The sequence below is a fragment of the Adiantum capillus-veneris genome, chromosome 24 (genome assembly GCF_014529385.1).
Source record: "Adiantum capillus-veneris isolate H3 chromosome 24, ASM1452938v2, whole genome shotgun sequence".
Taxonomy (NCBI): Eukaryota; Viridiplantae; Streptophyta; class Polypodiopsida; order Polypodiales; family Pteridaceae; genus Adiantum; species Adiantum capillus-veneris.
In genome coordinates, this window is record NC_140954.1 from 104572673 (window position 1) to 104598175 (window position 25503).

The 25503-nt window shown below is 50.6% G+C and overlaps 1 protein-coding gene across 2 annotated transcripts in view; it reads right to left on the reverse strand.

The window, feature by feature from the left end:
* Nucleotides 1-1232: 1232 nt before the first annotated feature.
* The window catches only part of LOC147426892 (uncharacterized), an 81212-nt gene continuing 56941 nt past the window's right edge, over nucleotides 1233-25503 (reverse strand). For both annotated transcript variants that reach the window (XM_086498405.1, XM_086498404.1), the window contains 2 exons: nucleotides 1993-2103; nucleotides 1233-1878 (listed from right to left, as the gene is read on the reverse strand). In XM_086498405.1, the coding sequence (XP_086354531.1) occupies nucleotides 1699-1878; nucleotides 1993-2103 (291 nt within the window). In that variant the 3' untranslated portion in view covers nucleotides 1233-1698. The remainder of the gene's footprint in view (nucleotides 1879-1992; nucleotides 2104-25503) is intronic.

Genomic DNA, 25503 nt, shown 5'->3' on the forward strand with positions numbered 1-25503 from the left:
GCTAAGGCTCTTGCCCTTAAACATTCGAGTGCATCCTCCTCCTCAGGTGAGTCACCCGAGGAGGTTCCTAGCTCGTTACTACGAGTTCACCGTCGTTCTCAACACATGGTGCATCGTTTAGGTGGTCATGGTGATGCATACATGTGGCTCTTGCCTGATGGTACGCGGTCCTTGCTCGACCATGTCTCATGGCTAGTATTTGGAAGGGATAAGCACCTCCCCATGTGGGCCCTTCGGTGTGTTATTAAAATGCCATGATTAATCCAAGCTTGCTTTCGATTGTTTACAAGCCTTGTTTACTTCTTTCCAATGCATTGTTCTTCTCTAGAAACAACTAGATTTAGCTTCTTCGATTCAAGCTCAATGTTAGAAAAAAACCAGGGTCTAGTGTATTTTACCCGACTGAAATTATAAAATTCCGGTTACTCTTTGAGCTTGCCTTGAAGAAAACCGGCAAATTTACACAAGTTTTAGTGTAATTACCGGCAAAAGCTTCAAATTTTGACCTGAAAACTGGGAGAATTTCAAGTTTCCCCTTATCTTGATCGGTTAGGAAAAATGTCTTTGTTAGCCCTATTGAAGCTGTAAGAGATTCGCTATGGGTTGGACACATCTTTCTAATGGCGAGTACTGTGCATTTAACGAACCGTGCTTTTGTCTCTACACTTTGTCATGTGTCTCAATGACTATTGTGCTTTGAAGGGTCTGTCAAGGTCGGGGGTCGGCGGCACACCATCCTGGCCGTTCATCCCGCCCACATTACTGACAGAATCAGCATGGAGGGTTGTTCGATGCAGTCGACCAATATCATGTGTCCAACTCAGCATGCGAAATCATAGCTTACCTCCTCTAATCATCATAGCCAATGATTGCATGGCAAGTCAATGCTCGAAAATCACATGTGTGCTCCAAAGTCAACACAACGAATAAAAGAAACTAGTTGACGTACACAATGAGACTCAGTCCCTTCCTCCTCCACTGATCACTCTGTGCCACCCCGACCAACCCAACCACCTGAGGGGCCAAGCCCTAGCTCTTAAAACCACCATGGATGATGACCTCAACAGAGCTCTGTCAACATCAAGTTCCCAACTTTCAGAGGCCTCTCCGCCCAAGATATGAACGATAGTCCACATCCTCCTCTCCTTTGTTTATTATGGTTCACAATGCACATGAATGGTGTAAACAATTCCAAGCTCTCTAATAATCTGGGCCCCGTTGCTGGTTTTAAACATCCATTCCCCACAGAAAGAATTGTACATACTTGGAATCACGCTACAAAGTATACGATTTGAGGCCTTAGAGATCGCAATGGACTTGAAATTAATCCTATCCTCCTCAGCTTCTCTTCTAAGTAACCTGATTACACATCCTTTTGAGCATATTGGAAGTCTGGTTCCAAGGTCTCGTGTCCTTGGTGGGTTGCACCTTCTCAACTGTATACTTCACTCATCTGAATAATCAAGAGGCTTGAAGGCTAACATCAGAAATGAAGGGCTCAAAGAACATAAAGAGAAATAAGTGTTTAATACAATGCTGTGGTCCTAACATGGGGAGGACCCAGCAATGTTCTTACTGTTGCTTTGCCGAGAATACTTACAAAAGCTTTTGATAAAGTCTGAAACACTGGTTTTGGGAGATGCCAAAAGAGGCACTAATGACCCCACAAAAACCCACACATTGAGAATTTCACTTCATTCAAGGCCTCAGACCAACAAGCTTTAAATCTTCAGGCTTTTTCAATGTTCCTGGTGGCAGGAACTCTGCCAATCGTTTGCCATGTTCAGCAAGCAGCCTTTGTCGCTCTTTTTCTATTGCAGTTTCTTTCTTTGTCGCTTCCTCTTCTTCTTTTCTTTGCCGTTGCGCGGCTTCCTCAAGCTGTGATGTTAAATTTAAATAGCATGGAATTTATTGCAGAAGCATGTAGACAGCACATAGCATCTATATTCTAGCCACGTTCTACAAGCTAAAATGGAAAAACCGGTGCTATACCTGAAGTTCAAAAGCTCGTTGTTTAGCATGCCAAAGTCTCTCCACTTCCCGTTTGTGCTCCTCAATCTTCATTCGACGCCGCTGTTGGCTCAGTTGCTCCAGTTTTTGTGCCTGAAAAGGTAACGCAGAATGTAGGTGCACTGACCACCAGCACATAGGCATCATGGGATAAAAGATTATCATGTAGATCATCACCCTAAGTAGAAAGCTACACATGCTACCATATGGACTTTCACATGCTTTATGCCATACAGACACCAATTGGACAAGAGATCGTACATACAAAGATACATAAGAGATACCCAAAATATGGTTTTCCATACGTCCAGACTCGTAGTATGTGTACAGAATAAGTACGGATTAGACCCCCCAAGGATTCCATATGTTGGATTCCATATACGACACACTAAAAACAGCCTACATATGACATAAGAATAGAAAGGCACACAACCATAGATTGCAATGAAACACCATAGAAATTTTAGAAAATAGGCAAAGAACAAAATGAGCAACCCATACAAAGCTTTCTTACATTTGCACACTTTATCTTCTTGTCCTTTCTACACAAAACCGTGAGGCTGCGTTACAAAAGCTTCCTCAAATATATCACCTTTCAAGAGAGCAGTAACAATGTCTGATTGATGTTACCATATACATGTGGTAGTGATGTGTGTGAACACACTTAGGACCGCCGGGCATCTTTTTCGTCACTAGGAGGTTTTTCCCCTGTGCATTGTATATACGCCCATCACTCTAGGGCTAACTATCTTTCCATTGCACACTAAGTAATACACTCTCTGTTGTGTGCCTTGAGCTTCCTTCGTCTTCTCCAAACTGTGTTTTTTTCATGCAACCCTAATTCCAACAATTGGTATCAGAGCAAGTTGCGTCCTCCTGGGCTTAGTCGCAAGCAGCTCCAACACACGCTTGCCCACTTTTTCCGATTCCTGTGAGCTTTGGCGAGCGTCCTCAGATCGACAAATATTTTGGGTGAGCTCCTAGAGCTTGGTCTACTCAGATTTTTTGATTCAGACTCATTTCAGCCTCTGTTTCCACTATAGGCAGTACTGCACAGTCTATTTCGTCATTTTGTGCAGAAATTTTGTTGGTGTTGTTTTTTGCATAAGAGGTTCCTTACAGTCTTCTACAGTTTGTGCTATATAGCACGTGTTGTTCCCGCTTCATTTCTCCTCTTTTTGAGTAGTTTTCACATCAGGTGCAACATTTGCCATTGCTGACAACAACACAGATGTGTTCAAGATGTTTGTTGTTGAGGATACATTGGATGGGGACAATTACCCTATGTGGGCTTATATGATGCAACATGCCCTTCGTGTCGAAGGGTGTCTGGAATATTGTGCAGGGCATGTACATCCTGAATCTGAGGATGTAGGCGATGTTGAGGATGTTGCAGGTTTTGCTGGCAGGATTGTTGCCAGAGCTGTTTTGTCTACGGTTGAGCAAGCTCATTGGGATGTAAAAGATGTGCAAGCTCATGCATTGATTGCGTTGTCTATGAAGCGCACTAATACTCCTCACATTCATTGAGTGAAATCTGCAAAACAGGCTTGGGATATTCTCGTTAGTCTTTATGCAAGTCGCAATGAGGCAAAAATTGCATTGCTGCGTAAAGAGCTGGAGTCGAAGATTATGCATAAGGAAGATGATATGGACACTTTTCTTGCTGGTGTCAAGGAAATCAATAAGCAACTTATTCCTGCAGGCGAAGTCATTTCTAACAGTTCCCTTGTGCAGATTGTTCTTGATGCTTTGCCAGATTCTTACCAGACTTTTGCTAGTACTTGGAGACTTATGACCCAAGGAAATCCAAAAGTTATCAAGTTTGATGCATTATGCACATAGCTGTTTTTGCAAGGGTCACTTTCCAAAAAAAATAGGACTAGACAGCGTGCAGTTGATGTAGCAGGCTATAGTGTCACTTTCACAGGACACACAGTTAGTACAGTTGGTCTGGTTTGGTTCACACTGGACGGACTCTCTGGGCTGGGCTGGACAGTGACACGTGGCAGGGATACGGACGATGGTCTAGTGGACATCGTGGCCAGGTCACCACCCTCAGTTTGGAGATAGATGGCTGACATTTATGAGCTGTTGGTGGCTCTTTATGGTGGGACACATGAGGAGAAGTTGTTGGGTCATGATTATCATCATCTTCATTTAAGGTCTAGAGTCATCATCTGGAGTAACGAGTCTATACACACAGCACGTCTGCACCATCCCTGCACCTCTGAGCCTCGACACCCCCATTGTATCCGTGCGGTCTGGGCTGGAGCTGAGTGTGCTGCCACGCCAGAGTCTGTATCGATTCCTTTGAGATAGTCGAGTCCATATGTTCTGGTCTGCTATTGTGTCTCTGTGTTGGTTTGTTGTTATCTATTGTTTCCTGTGTTTCCATTCTATTTTGAGTGAGATATCACGCACATTGCACTGAGGAGCACCCACTATAGAGAGCACGACACACTATCCGCGCTACAGGTGCTCTCATTTTTGGCACGCCCGATGGGACCTCAACTGAAGTCTCACTCTTTGTTGAGGTACAGTTTGAGGAGCTAGCTGGTTTACCTAGCTCGGCCTACTTCGCCTTGCCCGATGCAGCCTGTTGGTCTGGTCCAATTTCACCCTAGATAGCTTAGTCTAGCTGACCTAGTCTCTCACCCTGCTGGGCTGGTCCTCTCTCGCCCTGGTCCAACCACCTCTCGTCCTGGTCTAGTCCTTCCTCATCCCTGGTCCACAGCCAGGTGGTCTAGTCACTCGCCCGGTCTAGTACAGTCTAGGCCGGTGTTCAGCGAGTTAGAAGTCTTCTTGCCCAAAGCTTGGTTGGGTTTGTGGTTACTATATGACACAGAGAAGGCGATCATTAGAGCGTCAAAGCGCACTACTGAGTCTTTGAAGCACTACCACTTTAGGCATCAACCCTTGGTACCTAGTAGAAATCTGCCAACCCTATCACCCATACCTCCACATACGGCATCATCCATTCCTCCATCCGGTTCTACATCTTCCAAGTCACCTTCCCCAGTAAAGCTCTCTCCAATTTTGTTACAGCAAGCTATTGAGCAACAGGCTCTTGAGCAAGAGGCCATGGAGGCGTTGACCAGTGTTCTGGCCAAGGTAAACATCAAGTTTCCTACTTTCAAGGGACTCTCCTCAGAAGATGCAGATGACCATGCAAGGAGGTTTGTATCTCTCTGTAGAGGTCATGGTCTTAATAGAGAAGATGCTTATTTGGTACTCTTTCCATCTACATTGGATGGCTTAGCAGACAAGTGGTATAGTCAATTTGCAGAGAACGACTTTGCAACTTGGGCCACTTGACGACAACAGTTTTGTGCAGCATTCAGGCCAAGTGACTTCCAAGAAAAGGTTTTGGATGAGTTGGCCAACATGGTGCTCCAGCCAGAGGAGACTTTTGCAGAACTCATGACTAAAACCAAGTCTCTGGTTGCAAAGCTTCCTTAGCAACCAAGGGAATTTATGGTTAAGAAGTGGGTGGAGAAGGCTCTTCCCAAAACTTCCCAGCAAAAACTCCGAGAGAGTCTCCGACCTGACGCCACTCTGGAGGAGTTTTTGGCGGCTGCTACTAGGATAGAGGGAGCTAGGAAGCTGTTCACCAACTCTCCTCAGGTAGAGACCCCCTCAGTGTTTTTGAAAAGTCCTTCTGATCCTTTAACATCTTTACGCAGGGAACTGGAAGCCCTCAAGTTACAACGAGCTCTTCAAGAGGAGAGGTCCTTCTCTCTTAGACAAGAGAAGCCTCCACATCACGAGGCATTGGAACAGATTAAGCGCGAGCTAGACGAGCTTAAGTCTCAGTAGGAGACTAAGGCTATGGTTTGGTGTAGCTCATGCCGCTCTCCAAGGCACCCTCCACAGGAATGCCCCCTTCGGGTTTACTGCCACTTCTGTGAAAAGTCTGGACATGAGGACAAGGACTGCTACTACCTCAAGGGATTGTGACAACTACAGCAAAGTCTTGGTCCTACTCTTCAACAAGTGCCAGCACCTGCATCCAACATGGTTTCTCCCTATGGCCATCCACACCACATCCCACCTTTATTGTCAGCCCCTCCAATGCAAGGTATGCAGAGCACTTTTCCCTCTCAGAGCTTTTATCATACCCAGGCTCCCTCACAGCTTCTATGCCTCCACCTCCAACTCCATGCACCAGGAGCAAGGACCACCTCGCCCTTCCACTCGCCCATTGAATCGGCCCATTTTGTGCTACAGATGCGGGGAATATGGTCATTACCAAAGCAACTGTCCTCTGCCCGAAGAGTCCCCTCCCTGTCGTCATTGCCCTGAAACGAAGGATCACTACAGTAAAGATTGCCCTAAACTTCGTGCATCCACGGTTGCGAACCCAAGTCAAAGCCAAAATGAGTTTACCTTTTCCAAGATGAATTTGATAGCAATTAGCACCACTCCTCAACCACCCCCTTCCACCCATGTGGTTACCACACAAGAGAAGTTGCAGTTGGTAGAGGAACCAGCGAGCGTCCTCACCCAGGCCCAGAGAGCCGCTCTCGGTCTTAGTATTCCAACACGTTCAACTCCCCCATACAATCTCCCAACAGTGGATACTCTGCCTTCAGCTGGCGCCAAGCCCTCACTCAGTGACAAGCAAGAATCCAAATCTTTGCTCTCCGATATTGATGAAGCCTTCTTGGAAGCAATGGCTGATCTACAGCAGATCAAGGTACTAGAAAAGCCATTGGAAGAAAAAGAAAAGCCTACAGCAGAGACAATCTTGAAGAATACTTTTCAACAAGTGTCGCTATATGACATGCTGCGGCTAGATGCGAATTTTCGAAGTGACACCCTTACAATTATTCAATCACTTTACCCCGGAGCAGGTCCTAGTGGCGGCCACCTCCTAGTGCAACCATCTGAGTCCTATATGATATCCCATCGAGTTTTCGAAGTGACACCCTTACAGTTATTCAATCACTTTACCCCGGAGCAGGTCCTAGTGGCGGCCACCTCCTAGTGCAACCATCTGAGTCCTATATGATATCCCATCATGCTGCTCCCCTTACGGATTATAGAAGCCCTCGTCTCACCGTGTCCGTCTTGGGGCAGCAATTTTCAGGAGTAATTGTGGATGGTGGATATGGCATCAATATGATGCTTGAGTTCACTATGATGGCTTTGTAGGCCTACAGCCTACTCAACCTGCCCCCTTCACAGTAACATTGGCCAACCAGAGGACAGTATACCATGCGGGCATAGTGGAGAAGGTGCCTCTGCAGGTACAAGATTTCACTTTTAGTTTGGATTTTGTTGTGGTTCGTCTTTCAAAGGTGGAGGGCGAATTTCCCTTGCTCATCGGTAGACCATGGCTGCGACACACTAAAGCACTTCATGACTGGAGAAACGATTATGCCATGTGGATACATACTCCTGGCTCCCAGATGCAGCCCATTCGCCTAGAAGGAGGCGTCGATCCATTCGTGCAACATGGTTCTTTGTCCCTAGCAACCAGCCTTGAATTGGAACAACCTACTCCACCTGATGGGTCAGACGAGGATCTGTTGGAGTGGTTGGATGCTACCAAAGCTATGCCCTGTTATGGAGTCTCTATTCACTCTTTTCCTGAAGGTACACCCTCTCCCAATGTTTCTAAAGTAACTAAACCCTCTTTTCCTGAAGGTACACCCTCTCCCAATGTTTCTAAAGTAACTAAACCCAATGAGCCACCTGAGCCAGCTCAATGGTTCAAGGTCATAGAAGTTACTCCGGATGCGCCCTTGGTGGAAGCCTTTGAATTTGGTGAGCCTATGCAGGATCATAGAAACAAACAAAAATCTCCTCGACAGGAGTTCACCCCCCCTCAAACATCAGCCCCATTGGTGTCTGCTTCTCCGACGAGAACAAAGCTCACTTCATAGAGCCCGTCCTGCTTCATGAATTCCGTGCTCATGATAATTGTCTTGCTCATGGTTGCTGCGCTTTGTAGCATCTTCTCTTTCAGCCAGTGGACCATGGAATTCATCTACACTGTAGCAGGCTACAGTGTCACTTTCACAGGAAACTCAGTTAGTACAGTTGGTCTGGTGTGAACCGTCTGGTCTGGTTCACACTGGACGGACTCTCTGGGCTGGGCTGGGCAGTGACACGTGGCAGACAGGATCCGGACGGTGGTCTAGTGGACATCGTGGCCAGGTCACCACCACCACTCACTTTGGAGATTGGCTTAGGTGGCTGACATTTATGGGCCGTTGGGTCATTATCATCATCTTCTTCACATCATCATCTTCTACATATGTGGTACGTAGTCGTCTAGAGTGAGTGGGTCTATACATAGAGCACGTCTTCACCATCCTTGCACATCTGAGCATCGACACCCCCATTGTACCTCTGAGTCCTGGGCTGGAGCTGAGTGTGCTGCCACGCCAGAGTCTGTATCAGTCTTTGAGATAGTTGAGTCATATGTTCTGGTCTGCTGTTGTGTCTTGTGAGCTCTGTTGACGTCTATTGTTTCCTTTCTGTTCACTCTGTTTGAGTGAGATTGTCACGCACATTGCACCGAGGACCGCGCACTGTAGAGAGCACGACACATTATCTCTATTCACTCTTTGCCTAAAAGTACACCCTCTTTTAATGTTTCCACAGTAACTAAACCTAATGAGCCACCTGAGCCAGCTCAAAGTGTGGTCATAGAAGCTACTCCTGATGTGCCCTTGGTGGAAGCCTTTGAATTTGGTGCGCCTTTGAAGAATCATAGAAGTGGGAAGAAATCTCCTCTACAGGAGTCTAGCGAACTCCCTTCATAGAGCCCGTCCTGCTTGATGGATTCCCTGCTCATGATAGTTGTTTTGCTCATGATACCTCCTCATGCTCTCCATCAACTGCTGCGCTCTGTAGCATCTCCTCTTTCAACCAGTGGACTATGGAATTCATCTACAATGGAGCACGAACTCTTCCAGCTATACCTTGCATTGAAGATGAATGTTTGTTGTCTGCTATCCCCTCACACCCTCTCGCCCCAATCTACCCCCTATCCCATCGACCCTACCCTTCCCCTGTAGCGCAGATAGTGTGTCGTGCTCTCTACAGTGGGTGCTCCTCAGTGCAATGTGCGTGACAATCTCACTCAAAACAGATTGAAAACAAGAAACGATAGACAACAACTGAGCTCACAGAGACACAACAGCGACAGTAGACCACAACAAATGACTCGACTATCTCAAAGAATTGATACAGACTCTGGCGTGGCAGCACACACAGCTCCAGCCCAGGACTCTCAGGTACAATGCGGTGTCGAGGCTCAGATCTGCAAGGATGGTGAAGATGTGCTATGTGTCTAGACTCACACAAGACGACTACGTAAAGATGATAAACATGACCCAACAGCTACTACTCATATGTGCCACCATAAAGAGCCACCAACGGCTCATAAATGTCAGCCATCTACGTCTCTCTCTAAACTGAGGGTGGTGACCTGGCCATGATGTCCACTAGACCACCATCCGTATCCCTGCCACGTGTCACTGCCCAGCCCAAAGAGTCCAATCCAGTGTGAACCAAACCAGACCTAACTGTAGGCCGCTCACCGTCTCGGTGAGAGGAATACTGAAAAACTGTGAAAGAAAACCTACTGCATCCGTACATCTTTCGTGAAGCAGGTGCTAGGCCCAACCATGACCTTACATGCCTCAAAAGTGGAGTAAAAAACACTGACTGCTTGCAAACGCCTTAAGCCTTTGAGGCAGGAACCCAGTATGATTGCATAGTCCAAGAATCCCAATTGGCTAAACAGAATGAGGCTGCGCAGCAAAGAAATATGCTCGGTTTGAATCCAGCACATCTTTATCTTCCATAACCATAGTGAGATGAAAATGACCTAGTCCATGCTTGCAAATGAACCTTGCAACACTTTCTGCACAACACTCTTCTCGAAAAGAGGGATGACCATAAGGTGGAGTAACACCGCAAATAAGGTTAAGCTCCATCGTGATGGCAGAACGAAAAGCATTAACAACAACAGGATACTTGAAAGCCACAAGGAAACCAGGTGAATGCTTGAAAGCCGAGGGGTGGGTAGGTAGTAGGTAGGGGGCGAGGCCTAGGTAGGGGGAAGGCGAGGACGAGGGGTAGGTAGGGGGGCTAGGGCGAGGCCTAGGTAGGGGGAGAGCGAGGGCGAGGGCGAGGGAGGTAGGGAGAGGGCGAGGGGTAGGTAGGGGAAGGGCGAGGGCGAGGGCGAGGTGGATAGGTAGGGGGGAGGGCAAGGGGTAGGTAGGGGGGCAAGGGCAAGGCCTAGGTAGGGGGAGGGCGAGGGCGAGGGCGAGGGCGAGGGAGGTAGGGAGAGCGCGAGGGGTAGGTAGGGGGGAGGGCGAGGGCGAGGTAGGTAGGTAGGGGGGAGGGCGAGGGGTAGGTAGGGGAGCGAGGGCGAGGCCTAGGTAGGGGGAGGGCAAGGGGTAGGTAGGGGGAAGGGCGAGGGCGAGGGCGAGGGCGAGGGCGAGGGGTAGGTAGGGGGGCGAGGGGGAAGGCGAGGCCTAGGTAGGGGGAGGGCGAGGATGAGGGCGAGGTAGGTAGGTAGGGGGGAGGGCGAGGAGTAGGTAGGAGGGCGAAGGCGAGGCCTAGGTAGGGGGAGGGCGAGGGGTAGGTAGGGGGGAGGGCGAGGGCAAGGCCTAGGGAGGGGAAGGCGAGGGCGAGGGAGGTAGGGAGAGGGCGAGGGTAGGTAGGGGGTGGGTAGGGGCGAGTAGGGGGAGGGCAAGGGCGAGGGCAAAAGAGAGGGGGTGGGTAGGGTCGAGTAGGGGGTGGGTAGGGGCGAGAGTTAGGTAGGGGGAGGAGAGGGCGAGGGAGGTAGGGAGAGGCCGAGGGTAGGTAGGGGGTGGGTAGGGGCGAGGGCAAGAGGGGTGGGTAGGGGCGAGTAGGGGAGGGCAAGGGCGAGGGCAAGAGAGGGGGTGGGTAGGGGCGAGAGTGTGTGAGGGGGTGGGTAGGGGCGAGTTGGGAGAAGATAGGGGCGAGTGCAAGTGAGGGGGTGGGTAGGGGCGAGAGTGTGTGAGGGGGTGGGTAGGGGCGAGTGTTGTATAGGGGTGGGTAGGAGGAAAGGGGGTGAGGGGTGGTGAGGGGTGGCAGATAACAAATACACATCTCCAATGCAAAGTATAGTCGGATGAATTCTTGTTTCAGTGTATGTAGCGCGGATAATGTGTCGTGCTCTCTACAGTGGGTGGTCCTCGGTGCAATGTGCGTGACAATCTCACTCTAAACAGAGTGAACAGAAAGGAAACAATAGACGTCAACAGAGCTCACAAAGACACAACAACAGACCAGAACATATGACTCGACTATCTCAAAGACTGATACAGACTCTGGCGTGGCAACATACTCAGCTCCAGCCCAGGACTCACAGGTACAATGGGGGTGTCGATGCTCGGATGTGCAGGGATGGTGAAGACATGCTCTCTGTATAGACCCACTCACTCTAGACGACTACGTACCGCATATGTAGAAGATGATGATGTGAAGAAGATGATGATAATGACCCAACGGCCCATAAATGTCAACCACCTAAGCCAATCTCCAAACTGAGTGGTGGTGGTGACTTGGCCACGATGTCCACTAGACCACCGTCCGAATCGTGCCTGCCACGTGTCACTGCCCAGTGTAGCGCTGATAATGTGTCGTGCTCTCTACAGTGGGTGGTCCTCAGTGCAATGTGCGTGACAAGCTCACTCAAACAGGCTGAAAACAGGAACAATAGACACACCCTAGCTCACAAAGACACAACAGCAGCAGTAGAGTAGACCACAACAAGTGACTCGACTATCTCAAAGCACCGATATAGACTCTGGCGTGGCAGCACACTCAGCTCCAGCCCAAGACTCACAGGCACAATGGGGTGTCGAGGCTCAGATGTGCAGGGATGGTGAAGACATGCTCTGTGTATAGACTCACTGCTCTCCCCGATGATGCTGGACCAAAGGTGAAGAAGATGATGATGATCACCAACCGCTACTACTCATATGTAACACCATAAAGGGCCACCAACGGCTCATAAATGTCAGCCATGTGGTGACCTGGCCACGATGTCCACTAGACCACCGTCCGTACCCTGCCACTGCCACGTGTCACTCCCATGCCACGTGTCACTCCCAGCCCATAGGGTCGGTCCGTTTAGTGTGAAACAGCCTAGACCATTGTACTAACTGTGTCCTATGAAAGTGACACTGTAGCCTGCTACAGATTGCCCGCCACAAGACCGCTCACCGTCTCGGTGAGAGGAAATACTGAAAAAACTGTGAAAGAAATCCATTAGGTATTGCATCTGTACATCTTTCTTGAAGCAGGTTCTAGGCCCAAAAGTGGAGTTGAGACACACTGCACTGCTTGCAAACGTGTTAAGCCTTTGGATAGGCGAGATCCAGTATGATTGCATAATCAAAGAATCCCAATTGGCTAGACAGAATAAAACTCCACAGCAAAGAGATATGCTTGGTTTGGATCCAACGCATCTTTATTATTGATAACCATAGTGAGAGGAAAATGACCTGGTCCATGCTTGCAGATAATTTTGCCACATTCTTCTCGAAAGGAGGGATGACCATAAACCTAAGTAACACCGCAAGGAGGGATGAATATAAGCTCGAAAGGAGGGATGACCATAAGCCCAAAAAATATGCTGAGGCTGAGGGGGTGGGGAGGGCTAGGGGGCTGGCTAGGGATGATGGAACGGGAGAGGGTGGGTAGGGGCGAGGGGGAAGGGGAAGGGGGAAGGGGGAGGGTAGGCGCAAGAGGATGGGGAGGGAGTGGGTAGGGGCGAGGGGTGAGGGCCTAGCCAAGGGGAAGGGAGAGGGTGGGTAGGGGCGAGGGGATGGGGGAGGGTAGGGGCGAGAGGGGGTGGGGTGGGTAGGGGTGAGGGGAAGGTGAGGGGGGCGAGGGCTTAAGGGGGTGGGTAGGGGCGAGAGGGGGTGGGGAGGGTAGGGGCGAGGGGTGAGGGGAGGGTAGGGGCGAGAGGGAGTTAGGGGGTGGGTAGGGGCGAGGGGAAGGTGAGGGGGGGCGAGGGCTTAAGGGGGAGGGTAGGGGCGAGGGGAAGGTGAGGGGGGCGAGGGCTTAAGGGGAGGGTAGGGGCGAGGGGTCAGGGGAGGGTAGGGGCGAGAGGGAGTGAGGGGGAGGGTAGAGGCGAGGGGAAGGTGAGGGGGGCGAGGGCTTAAGGGGGAGGGTAGGGCGAGGGCGAGAGGGGGAAGGGAGGGTGAGGGACTAGGGGCGAGGGGGCAAGGCGGAGGGACTAGGGCGAGCGGGTGAGGGGGAGGGACTTAGGGCGAGGGCGAGGGTAGTGATGAGGACTAGGCGAGGGGGAGGGAGGGTGAGGGACTAGGGCGAGGGGGAGAGGGGGAGGGTAGGGGGCGAGGGAGGGACTAGGGCGAGGGGGTGAGGGAGGGTAGGGCCAAGGCCAAGGGAAGAGGGGGAGGGAGGGTGAGGGACTAGGGCGAGGGGATGAGGAGGAGGGTAGGGCGAGGGCGAGGGGAAGAGGGGGAAGGGAGGGTGAGGGACTAGGGCGAGGGGGAGAGGGGGAGGGTAGGGCGAGGGGTAGAGGGCAAGGGGGTGAGGGGGAGGGTAGGGCGAGGGCGAGGGCGAGCGGAAGAGGGGGAAGGGAGGGTGAGGGACTAGGGCCAGGGGGTGAGGGGGAGAGGGTAGATAGTGGCAAACAAAGAGCACCCAGCTATCAGGAGCAATACAGCTATCAAGATCTTGGAATTCATCTTGCAGGACGGGCTCTGAGAAGGGAGTTTGCTAGACATAGAGGAGAGCTTTCTTCTGGTCGGAGAAGCAGACACCAAAAGGGTTGATGTTTTAGGGGGGGGTGAACTCTTGTAGAGGAGGTTTCTTACTGTTGCTATGCTTCTTCATAGGCTCAGGTGGCACATTAGATTTAGTTACTGTGGAATCATTTGAAGAGGGTGTTCCTTCAGGCGAAGAGTGAATAGAGACTCCATAACAAGGCATAGATTTTGTAGCCTCCAACCACTCGAGCAGATCTTCATCTGACCCTTCAGGTGTAATAGGTTGTTCTTGTTCAGGTTTGGTTTCCATTGACAAAGAAACTTGCTGCACCACGGGATCCATACCACCTTCTAAGAGAATGGGTTGCATCGAGGAGCCAGAAGTATGTATCCACATTGCATCATTTCCCCAATCGTGGAGTGCTTTAGTGTGTCGCAGCCATGGTCTTCCAATAAGCAAGGGAAATCCGCCCTCAACCTGGGGAAGACGAACCACCACAAAATCCAAGTTAAAAGTAAAGTCTTGTACCTGCAGAGGCACATTGTCCACTATGCCCATTGGGTAGACTGTCCGCTGGTCTACCAATGTAACTTTGAAGGGAGCAGGGCGAGTAGGCTGTAGACCTAGAGCTAACATAGTGAACTCGGGCATCAGGTTGATGCCAGATCCACCATCCACTATCACTCCTGAGAATTGCCGACCTAAAACGGACACTGTCAGGCGAGGGCTTCTATAATCAGTGAGTGGAGCAGCAGGATTGGATATCATATAGGACTCTAACGGTCGCACTGGGAGGTGCCCGCCACTAGGACCTGCTCCAAGGTAAAGTGACTGAATAACTGCAAGGGTGTCACTTCTGAAACTCGCATCTAGCCGCAGCATGTCATAAAGCAACACTTGTTGGAAAGTGTTCTTCAAGACTGTCTCTGTTGTATGCTTCTCTTTTTCTACCTATTGTTGTTCCTCTGGTACTTTGATCTTCTGTAGATCGGAAACTGCTTCCAAGAAAGCTTCATCAATACCTGAGAGCAAAGATTTGGATTCTTTCATAGCACTGGGGGATTGCTTGTATTCTTTCATAACAACTGCAGGCAGGGTATTCACTGGTGTGACACTATGTGGGGGAGTTGAACTTGATGGAATGCTAAGACCGAGAATGGCTCTCTGGGCCCGGGTGAGGACGCCCGATGGCTCCTCTGCCAACTACGGCGGCTTATTTTGAGGGATAACCACGTGGGTAGAAGGGGGCGGCTGAGAAACAGTGCTAACTGCTATCAAATTGAGCTTGGGAAAGGCAAACTCAGTCTGGCTTTGACTTGGATTCGAAGCCATGGATGCACGAATTTTAGGGCAATCCTTACTGTAGTGATCTTTCATACCAGGGCAATGACGGCAGAGAGGGGACCCTTCGGGCAGAAGGCATTTGCTTTGGTAATGCCCATACTCTCCGCATCTGTAGCATAAAATGGGCCGATTCAAAGGGCGAGTCGAAGGGCGAGGTGGTCCTTGCTCCTGGTGCATTGAGTTGGAGGTGGACGCATAGAAGCTTTGAGGTGATGAGGGAGCATGGGTATGATAAAAGCTCTGAGACGGAAAAGTACTTTGCATACCTTGCATAGGAGGGGCTGTCAGCAAAGGTGGCATATGGTGTGGATGGCCACAGGGAGAAACCATGTTGGATGCAGGTGTTGGCCCTTGCTGAAGAGAAGGACCAAGACTTTGTTGTATTTGTCGCAATCCCTTGAGGTAGTAACAGTCCTTGTCCTCATGTCCAGATTTTTCACAGAAGTGGCAGTAAACCCGAAGGGGGCATTCCTGTGGAGGGTGCCCTGGAGAGCGGCATGAGCTACACCAAACCGTAGCCTTAGTCTCTTGCTGGCACTTGAGCTCTTCTAGCTCGCGCTTAATCTGTTCCAATGCCTCGTGATGTGGTGGCTTCTCTTGTCTAAGCGAGAAGGACCTCTCCTCTTGAAGAGCTCGCTGTAACTTTAGGGCTTCCAATTCCCTGCGTAAAGAAGATAAAGGATCACAAGGACTTTCCAAAAACGCAGAGGGGGTCTCTATGTAAGAGGGGTTGGTGAACAGCTTCCTAGCCCCCTCTATCCACGTAGCAGCTGCGATGAACTCCTCCAAAGTGGCGTCGGGTCGGAGACTCTCTCGTAGTTTTTGCTGAGAACTTTTGGGAAGCGCCTTCTCTACCCACTTCTTAACCATAAATTCACCTGGTTGCTGGGGAAGCTTGGCAACCAGAGACTTGGTTTTGGTCATAAGTTCTGCAAAAGTCTCCTTTGGCTGGAGCACCATGTTGGCCAACTCATCCAACACCTTCTCCTGGTAGTCACCTGGCCGGAAAGCTGCACAGAACTGTTGTCTTAAGGCTCCCCAAGTTGCAAAACGGTTCTCTACAAACTGGCTGTACCATTTGTCTGCTAAGCCATCCAAGGTAGATGGAAAGAGTACCAAATAAGCATCTTCCCTGTTAAGACCACCACCCCTACAAAGAGATACAAACCTCCTTGCATGGTCGTCAGCATCTTCTGAAGAGAGACCTTTGAATGTAGGGAACTTGATGTTTACCTTAGCCAAAACGTTAGCCAATGGCTCCATGGCCCCTTGCTGAGCCTGTTGCTCAATAGCCTGCTGTAGCAGAATAGGAGAGAGCTTCACTGGTGATGGTGATCTGGAAGATGTGGAACCGGAGGGAGGAATGGATGATGCCGTATGTGGAGGTATGGGTGATGAGGTTGATGGAGTTCTAACAGGTTCCAAGGGTCGTCTTCTGTTGTAGTACTTCAAAGGACTCAGGAGGGCGCTTTGACGCTCGACTGACCTCCTTGTATGGGTCATGCAGCGACCACCAAACCAACCAAGCTTTGGGCAAGAAAACCTTGAACTCGCTGAAGACTGGTCTAGACTCTACTAGACGAGGCGAGTGACTAGACCAGGCTGGTGACTAGACCAGGCTGGACCAGGGACGAGGAGGACTAGACCAGGGTCGAGGGGGTCTAGACCAGAGACGAGGGCAGGTTGGAGCAAGGCGAGAAATGACTAGGACGAGAGAACCGTTGGACCAGGCGAGAGGAGAACAGTGCAAGGCAAGGTCGGCAAAGCTAGATAGACCCAACTAGCTCCAAGATTTGCACCTCACTGAGTGAGATTTCAGTTGAGGTCCCACCGTGATCGCCAAAATGAGAGCACCTGTAGAGCTGATAATGTGTCGTGCTCTCTACAGTGGGTGGCCCTCAGTGCAATGTGTGTAACAATCTCACTCAAACAGGCTGAAAACAGGAACAATAGACACACCCTAGCTCACAAAGACACAACAGCAGCAGTAGAGTAGACCACAACAAGTGACTCGACTATCTCAAAGCACCGATACAAACTCTGGCGTGGCACACTCAGCTCCAGCCCAGGACTCACAGGTACAATGGGGTGTCGAGGCTCAGATGTGCAGGGATGGTGAAGACGTGCTCTGTGTATAGACTCACTGCTCTCCCCGACGATGCTGGACCAAAGGTGAAGAAGATGATGATGATCACCAACCGCTACTACTCATATGTAACACCATAAAGGGCCACCAACGGCTCATAAATGTCAGCCATGTGGTGACCTGGCCACGATGTCCACTAGACCACCGTTCGTACCCTGCCACTGCCACGTGTCACTCCCATGCCACGTGTCACTCCCAGCCCAGAGGGTCGGTCCGTCCAGTGTGAAACAGCCTAGACCACTGTACTAATTGTGTCCTGTGAAGGTGACACTGTAGCCTGCTACACCCAGCCCAGCCCAGAGAGTCCGTCCAGTGTGAACCAGACCAGACGGTTCACACCAGACCAATTGTACTAACTCAGTGTCCTGTGAAAGTGACACTGTAGCCTGCTACTACAGGTTGCCCGCCACAAGACCGCTCACCGTCTCGGTGAGAGGAATACTGAAACTGCGAAAGAGAAGCACTAGGCACCACATCCGTACATCTTTTGTGAAGGAGGTTTTAGGCCCAAGCCTAACCTTACATGCCTCAAAAGTGGAGTTAAAACACTGCATTGCTTGCCAACGCCTTAAGCCTTTGCATAGGCGAGAACCCAGTATGATTGGTTTGGACCCGGCACATCTTTATCCTCCATAACCATACTGATTGAAAAATGAAATGGTCCATGCTTACAGATGCACCTTGCATCTTATTGCAACAACACTATTCTCCAAAAGAGGGATGACCATAAGCCCGAGTAACGCCACAATTAAGTTTAAGCTCCATAATGATTGCAGAACAAAAAGCATTAACAGCAACACGATGGCCATGAGGTCAATGCTTGAAAGCCACAAGGAAATACAGAAAACTTACTCTCCCCCTTTGCGTCGCTCTCCTGCTTCTGTGAACAAAGAAACAACGCCAGAGGGCCGCTTGATTTTTAAATTATAGAAGGTCTGTATCCTCAATCTGAAAACAAGAGGTTACACACTGTGAAAGTACCCGGGGAGAGGTTTAAGAGAAGTAGCAAAGGATGTTTTCGGGCCATGTGTGGCAGGGCCGAGGGGTGGGTAGGGGGGTGAGAGTTGTGGGCAGGGATGAGGTGTCACTAGGTAGGGGCGCGGGGTGATGAGAGGGGACTAGGGTTTGGGTAGGGGCGAGAGGTGAGGAGGTGGGATTGGGTAGGGGCGAGGGTTGAGAGAGGGTAGGTGCGAGGGGGTGGGATTGGGTAGGGGCGAGGGAGAGAGAGGTAGGGGCGAGAGGGGGTGGGGTGGGTAGGGGCGAGGGGAAGGGAGGGGGTGGGTAGGGGCGAGGGGTGAGGGGTGGGATTGGGTAGGGGCGAGGTTGAGAGAGGGTAGGGGCGAGGGGTGAGGGGGTGGGTGGGGACGAGGGTGAGTGGGGAACTGGTTAGGGGCGAGAGGGGGTGGGTAGGGGCGAGGGCAAGGTGAGGGGGAGGGTAGCGGCGAGAGGGAGTGGGTAGGGGTGAGGGTGAGTGGGGGACTGGTTAGGGGCGAGAAGGGGTGGGTAGGGGCGAGGGCAAGGTGTGGGGGAGGGTGGGGCGAGAGGGGGTGGGTAGGGGCGAGGGGGTGAGGGGGAGGGTAGGGCGAGGGCGGGGGAGAGGTGGAGGGACAAGGGTGAGGGCGAGGGAGAGAGACAAGGGTGAGGGCGAGGGGGAGAGGGGGAGGGACTAGGGCTAGGGCGAGGGGTAGTGAGGGGGTGAGGGCGAGGGCGAGGGGGTGAGGGTAGGGCGAGGGATAGTGAGGGGGCGAGAGGGAGGGTAGGGCGAGGGCGAGGGGATGAGGGGGCGAGGGCGAGGGGGTGAGGGGGAGGATAGGGCGAGGGCGAGGGGATGAGGGGGAGGGTAGGGTGAGGGGAGGGGGAGGGACTAGGACTAGGGCGAGGGCAAGGGGGTGAGGGTAGGGCGAGGGGTAGTGAGGGGGCGAGGGTGAGTGGGAGAGGGGGTAGGGCGAGGGGTAGTGGTAGGTGGCGGGTAGGGGCGAGGGCAAGGGACTTAGGGGCGAGGGTGAGTGTGCATGGGGACTAGGGGCGAGGGGAAAAAATGTAGGACTAATTGAAAGTTGATAGGCTACAAAGCGCGGCAGTTGATGGAGAGCAAGAGGATGTACCATGAGCAAGACAACTATCAAAAGGAGGGAATTCTTCCAGCAGGTATGGCTCTGTGAAGGGAGTTCGCTAGACCCAAAGGAGAGCTTTGTTCTGGTCGTAGAAGCAGACACCACTCATGTTTGAAGGGGGGTGAACTCTTGTAGCGGGGATTTCTTCCCGCTTCTATGATTCTTCATAGGCGTACCAAATTCGAAGGCGTCCACCAAGGAAACATTGGAAGAGGGTGTACCTGCCGGCAAAGAGTGAATAGAGACTCCATAACAAGGCATAGTTTTGGTAGCATCCAACCACTCTAACAGATCCTCATCTGACCCTTCAGGTGTAGTAGGTTGTTCTTGTTCAGGGTTGGTTTCCATTGACAAAGAAACTTGCTGCACCACGGGATCCATACCTCCTTCTAAGAGAATGGGTTGCATTGGGGAGCCAGAAGTATGTATCCACATTGCATCTTTTCCACAATCATGAAGTGCTTTAGTGTGTCGCAGCCATGGTCTTCCAATGAGCAAAGGAAATCCGCCCTCAACCTGGGGAAGACGAACCACAACAAAATCCAAGTTAAAAGTAAAGTCTTGTACCTACAGAGGCACATTATCCACTATGCCCACTGGGTAGACTGTCCGTTGGTCGGCCAATGTAACTGTGAAGGGAGCAGGGCGAGTAGGTTGTAGACCTAGAGCTAACATAGTGAGCTCGGGCATCAGGTTAATGCCAAATCCACCATCCACTATCACTCCTGACAATTGCCGACCCAAAACAGACACTGTCAGGCGAGGGCTTCTATACTCAGTGGGTGTAGCAGCGGGATTGGATATCATATAGGACTCTGATGGTCGCATTGGGAGGTGCCCGCCACTAGGACCTGCTCCAGGATAAAGTGACTGAATAACAGCAAGGGTGTCACTTCTAAATTTGCATCTAGTCGCAGCATGTCATAGAGGGACACTTGTTGCAAAGTGTTCTTCAAGACTGTCTCTGCTGTAAGCTTCTCTTTTTCTACCTGTTGTTCCTCTGGTACCTTGATCTTCTGCAGATCGGTAACTGCTTCCAAGAAAGCTTCATCAATATCGGAGAGCAAACATTTGGATTCTTTCATGGCACTGGGGGATAGCTTGTTAACAGCTATAGGCAGGGTATCCACTGATGTGAGAATGTGTGGGGAAGTTGAACTTGATGGAATGCTAAGACCGAGAGCGGCTCTCTGGGCCCGGGTGAGGACGCCCGATGGCTCCTCTGCCAACTGCGGCGGCTTATTTTAAGGGGTAACCACGTGGGTAGAAGGGGGCGGCTGAGAAACGGTGCTCACTGCCATCAAATTGAGCTTGGGAAAGGCAAACTCATTCTGGCTTTGACTTGAGTTCGAAGCCATGGATGCACGATTTTTAGGGCAATCCTTACTGTAGTGATCCTTCGTTTCAGGGCAATGACGGCAAGGAGGGGATCCTTCTGGCAGGGGGCATTTGCTTTGATAATGCCCATATTCCCCGCATCTGTAGCATAAAATGGGCCGATTCAAAGGGCGATTCGAAGGGCGAGGTGGTCCTTGCTCCTGGTGCATTAAGTTGGAGGTGGAGGCACAGAAGCTTTGAGGTGATGAGGGAGCAAGGGTATGATAAAAGCTCCGAGACGGAAAAGTACTTGGCATACCTTGCATAGGAGGGGCTATCAGCAAAGGTGGCATATGGTGTGGATGGCCACAAGGCGAAACCATGTTCGATGCACGTGCTGGCCCTTGTTGAAGAGTAGGGCCAAGACTTTGTTGTATTTGTCGCAATCCCTTGAGGTAGTAACAGTCCTTTTCCTCATGTCCAGATTTTTCACAGAAGTGGCAGTAAACCCGAAGGGGGCATTCCTGTGGAGGGTGCCCTGGAGAGCGGCATGAGCTACACCAAACCCTTGAGCTTTTCTAGCTCGCGCTTGATCTGTTCCAATGCCTCGTGATGTCTAAGAGAGAAGGACCTCTCCTCTTGAAGAGCTCACTGTAACTTTAGGGCTTCCAGTTCCCTGCGTAAAGAAGTTAAAGGATCATAAGGACTTTCCATAAACACAGAGGGGGTCTCTATGTGAGGGGGGTTGGTGAACAGCTTCCTAGCCCCCTCTATCCTCGTAGCAGCTGCGATGAACTCCTCCAGAGTGGCGTCGGGTCGGAGACTCTCTCGTAGTTTTGCCTGAGAAGTTTTTGGAAGCGCCTTCTCTACCCACTTCTTAACCGTAAATTCACCTGGTTGCTGGGGAAGCTTGGCAACCAGAGACTTGGTTTTCGTCATAAGTTCGGCAAACGTCTCCTCTGGCTGGAGCACCATGTTGGCTAACTCATCCAACACCTTCTCCTGGTAGTCACCGGGCTTGAAAGCTGCACAGAACTGTCGCCTTAAGGCTGCCCAGGTTGCAAAATGGTTCTCTGCAAACTGGCTGTACCATTCGTCTCCTAAGCCACAGTGTGACATGAAACGTTTCGGGGTTTCGTGCGTTTTGGGGTTTCGAGGTTTCTGAAACGTTTCGTTTCGGATCTCAAAGAAAGCGAAACACAGGTTTCGTTTAATATGTATGTTCGTATAATTATACATTGAATATAGATACAAATTCATCTGTAAAGACATGAAATACCAAAATGTAGATGTGAGACTTGAGTCACGAGTGAACAAGGTAAGTCGGCAGCGAGCTGCAACAATGTGGAAGTAAAGATGAGGGGGCCATGCTGACGTGTAAGGTTCAGAGAGAGAGAGAGAGAGAGAGAGAGAGAGAGAGAGAGAGAGACATTATTCGATGTGCGTGAGGGTCAAAAAATCTATCGATTTTTTGAGGCGGCCTTTGTGCATAGCTTAAAAAATCCCGGAACGGGTGGTTTGAGGTTAGCTGGTCAAAAGGGGGGCAAAAAGGAAAAAATCAACTCCTTTCGCACGTTTTGCCGAAACGTTTCGGCCATTTCGCCATTTCAGGGTTTCAAAGGGCTGAAACGGGTTTTTATGTCACTATGCTAACCCTTCCAAGGTGGATGGAAAGAGTACCAAATAAGCATCTTCCCTGTTAAGACCACGACCCCTACAGAGAGATACAAACCTCCTTGCATGGTCGTCAGCATCTTCTCAAGAGAGTCCTTTGAATGTAGGGAACTTGATGTTTACCCTAGCCAAAACGCTAGCCAACGGCTCCATGGCCCCTTGCTGAGCCTGTTGCTCAATAGCCTGCTGTAGCGGAATAGGAGAGAGCTTTACTGGAGAAGGTGATCTGGAAGATATGGAACCGGAGGGAGGAATGGGTGACGTCGTATGTGGAGGTATGATTGATGAGGTTGATGGGCTTCTAGCAGGTTCCAAGGGTCATCTTCTGTTGTAGTACTTCAGAGGACTCAGTAGTGCGCTTTGACGCTCGACTGACCTCCTTGTATGGGTCATGCAGCGACCACCAAACCAACCAAGCTTTTGGGCAAGAAAACATTGAAATGGTTGAAGATTGGTCTAGACTCTACTACACCAAGCAAGTGACTAGACCAGGCTGGACCAGGGACGAGACCAGGTTGGCCCCTGACTAGACCAGGTTGGACCAGGGACGAGACCAGGCTGGACCAGGGACGAGGTACAAACCAGGGCGAGAGATGACTAGTGCGAGGGACTAGACCTATTGGACCAGGCGAGAGAGGAACAGTTCAAGGCAAGGTAGGCGAAGCTAGATAGACCCAACTAGCTTCAAGATTTGTACCTCACAGAGTGAGATTTCAGTTGAGGTCCCACCGTGATCGCCAAAATGAGAGCACCTGTAGCGCGGATAATGTGTCGTGCTCTCTACAATGCGTGATCCTCGGTGCAATGTGCGTGACAATCTCACTCTAAACAGAGTGAACAGAAAGGAAACAATAGACGTCAACAGAGCTCACAAAGACACAACAACAGACCAGAACATATGACTCGACTATCTCAAAGACTGATACAGACTCTGGCGTGGCAGCATACTCAGCTCCAGCCCAGGACTCACAGGTACAATGGGGGTGTCGATGCTCGGATGTGCAGGGATGGTGAAGACATGCTCTCTGTATAGACCCACTCACTCTAGACGACTACGTACCGCATATGTAGAAGATGATGATGTGAAGAAGATGATGATAATGACCCAACGGCCCATAAATGTCAACCACCTAAGCCAATCTCCAAACTAAGTGGTGGTGGTGACCTGGCCACGATGTCCACTAGACCACCGTCCGAATCCTGCCTGCCACGTGTCACTGCCCAGTGTAGCGTTGATAATGTGTCGTGCTCTCTACAGTGGGTGGTCCTCAGTGCAATGTGCGTGACAAGCTCACTCAAACAGGCTGAAAACAGGAACAATAGACACACCCTAGCTCACAGAGACACAACAGCAGCAGTAGAGTAGACCACAACAAGTGACTCGACTATCTCAAAGCACCGATATAGACTCTGGCGTGGCAGCACACTCAGCTCCAGCCCAAGACTCACAGGTACAATGGGGTGTCGAGGCTCAGATGTGCAGGGATGGTGAAGGAAAGGAAACAATAGACGTCAACAGAGCTCACAAGACACAACAGAAAGGAAACAATAGACGTCAACAGACATGATGAACAGAAAGGAAACAATAGACGTCAACAGAGCTCACAAGACACAACAGCAGACCAGAACATATGACTCAACTATCTCAAAGACTGATACAAACTCTAGCGTGGCAGCACACTCAGCTCCAGCCCAGGACTCGCAGGTACAATGGGGGTGTCGATGCTCAAATGTGCAGGGATGGTGAAGACGTGCTCTATGTATAGACCCACCCACTCTAGACGACTACGTACCACATATGTAGAAGATGATGATGTGAAGAAGATGATGATAATGACCCAACGGCCCATAAATGTCAGCCACCTAAGCCAATCTCCAAAGTGAGTGGTGGTGGTGACCTGGCCACGATGTCCACTAGACCACCGTCCGGATCCTGTCTGCCACGTGTCACTGCCCAGCCCAGCCCAGAGAGTCCGTCCAGTGTGAACCAGACCAGACGGTTCACACCAAACCAACTGTACTAACTGAGTTTCCTGTGAAAGTGACACTGTAGCCTGCTACAGTGTAGATGAATTCATGGTCCACTGGCTGAAAGAGAAGATGCTACAAAGGGCAGCAACCATGAGCAAGACAATTATCATGAGCACGGAATTCATGAAGCAGGACGGGCTCTATGAAGTGAGCTTTGTTCTCGTCGGAGAAGAAGACACCAATGGGGCTGATGTTTGAGGGGGGGTGAACTCCTGTCAAGGAGATTTTTGTTTGTTTCTATGATCCTGCATAGGCTCACCAAATTCAAAGGCTTCCACCAAGGGCACATCCGGAGTAACTTCTATGACCTTCAACCATTGAGCTGGCTCAGGTGGCTCATTGGGTTTAGTTACTTTAGAAACATTGGGAGAGGGTGTACCTTCAGGAAAAGAGTGAATAGAGACTCCATAACAGGGCATAGCTTTGGTAGCATCCAACCACTCCAACAGATCCTCGTCTGACCCATCAGATGGAGTAGGTTGTTCCAATTCAAGGCTGGTTGCTAGGGACAAAGAACTACGTTGCACGAAGGGATCCACACCTCCCTCTAGGCGAATGGGTTGCATCTTGGAGCCAGGAGTATGTATCCACATGGCATTGTTTCCCCAATCATGAAGTGCTTTAGTGTGTCACAGCCATGGTCTACCGATGAGCAAAGGAAATCCACCCTCAACCTAGGGAAGACGAACCACAACAAAATCCAGATTAAAAGTGAAATCTTGTACCTGCAGAGGCACATTGTCCACTATGCCCACTGGGTAGACTGTTCGTTGGTCGGCCAATGTAACTGTAAAGGGAGCAAGGCGACTAGGCTGTAGACCTAAAGCTAACATAGTGAACTTGAAATCTTGCGCATCAGGTTGATGTCAGTTCCACCATCCACTATCACTCCTGAGAATTGCCGACCCAAAACGGACACTGTTAGGCGAGGGCTTCTATAATCAGTGAGGGGAGCAGCGGGATTGGATATCATATAGGACTCTGATGGTCGCACTCGGAGGTACCGCCACTAGGACTGGCTTCGGCATAAAATGACTAGATAACAGTGAGGGTGTCACTTCTAAAACTCGCATCTAGTCGTAGCATGTCATATAGGGACACTTGTTGGAAGGTGTTCTTCAAGACTGCCTCTGC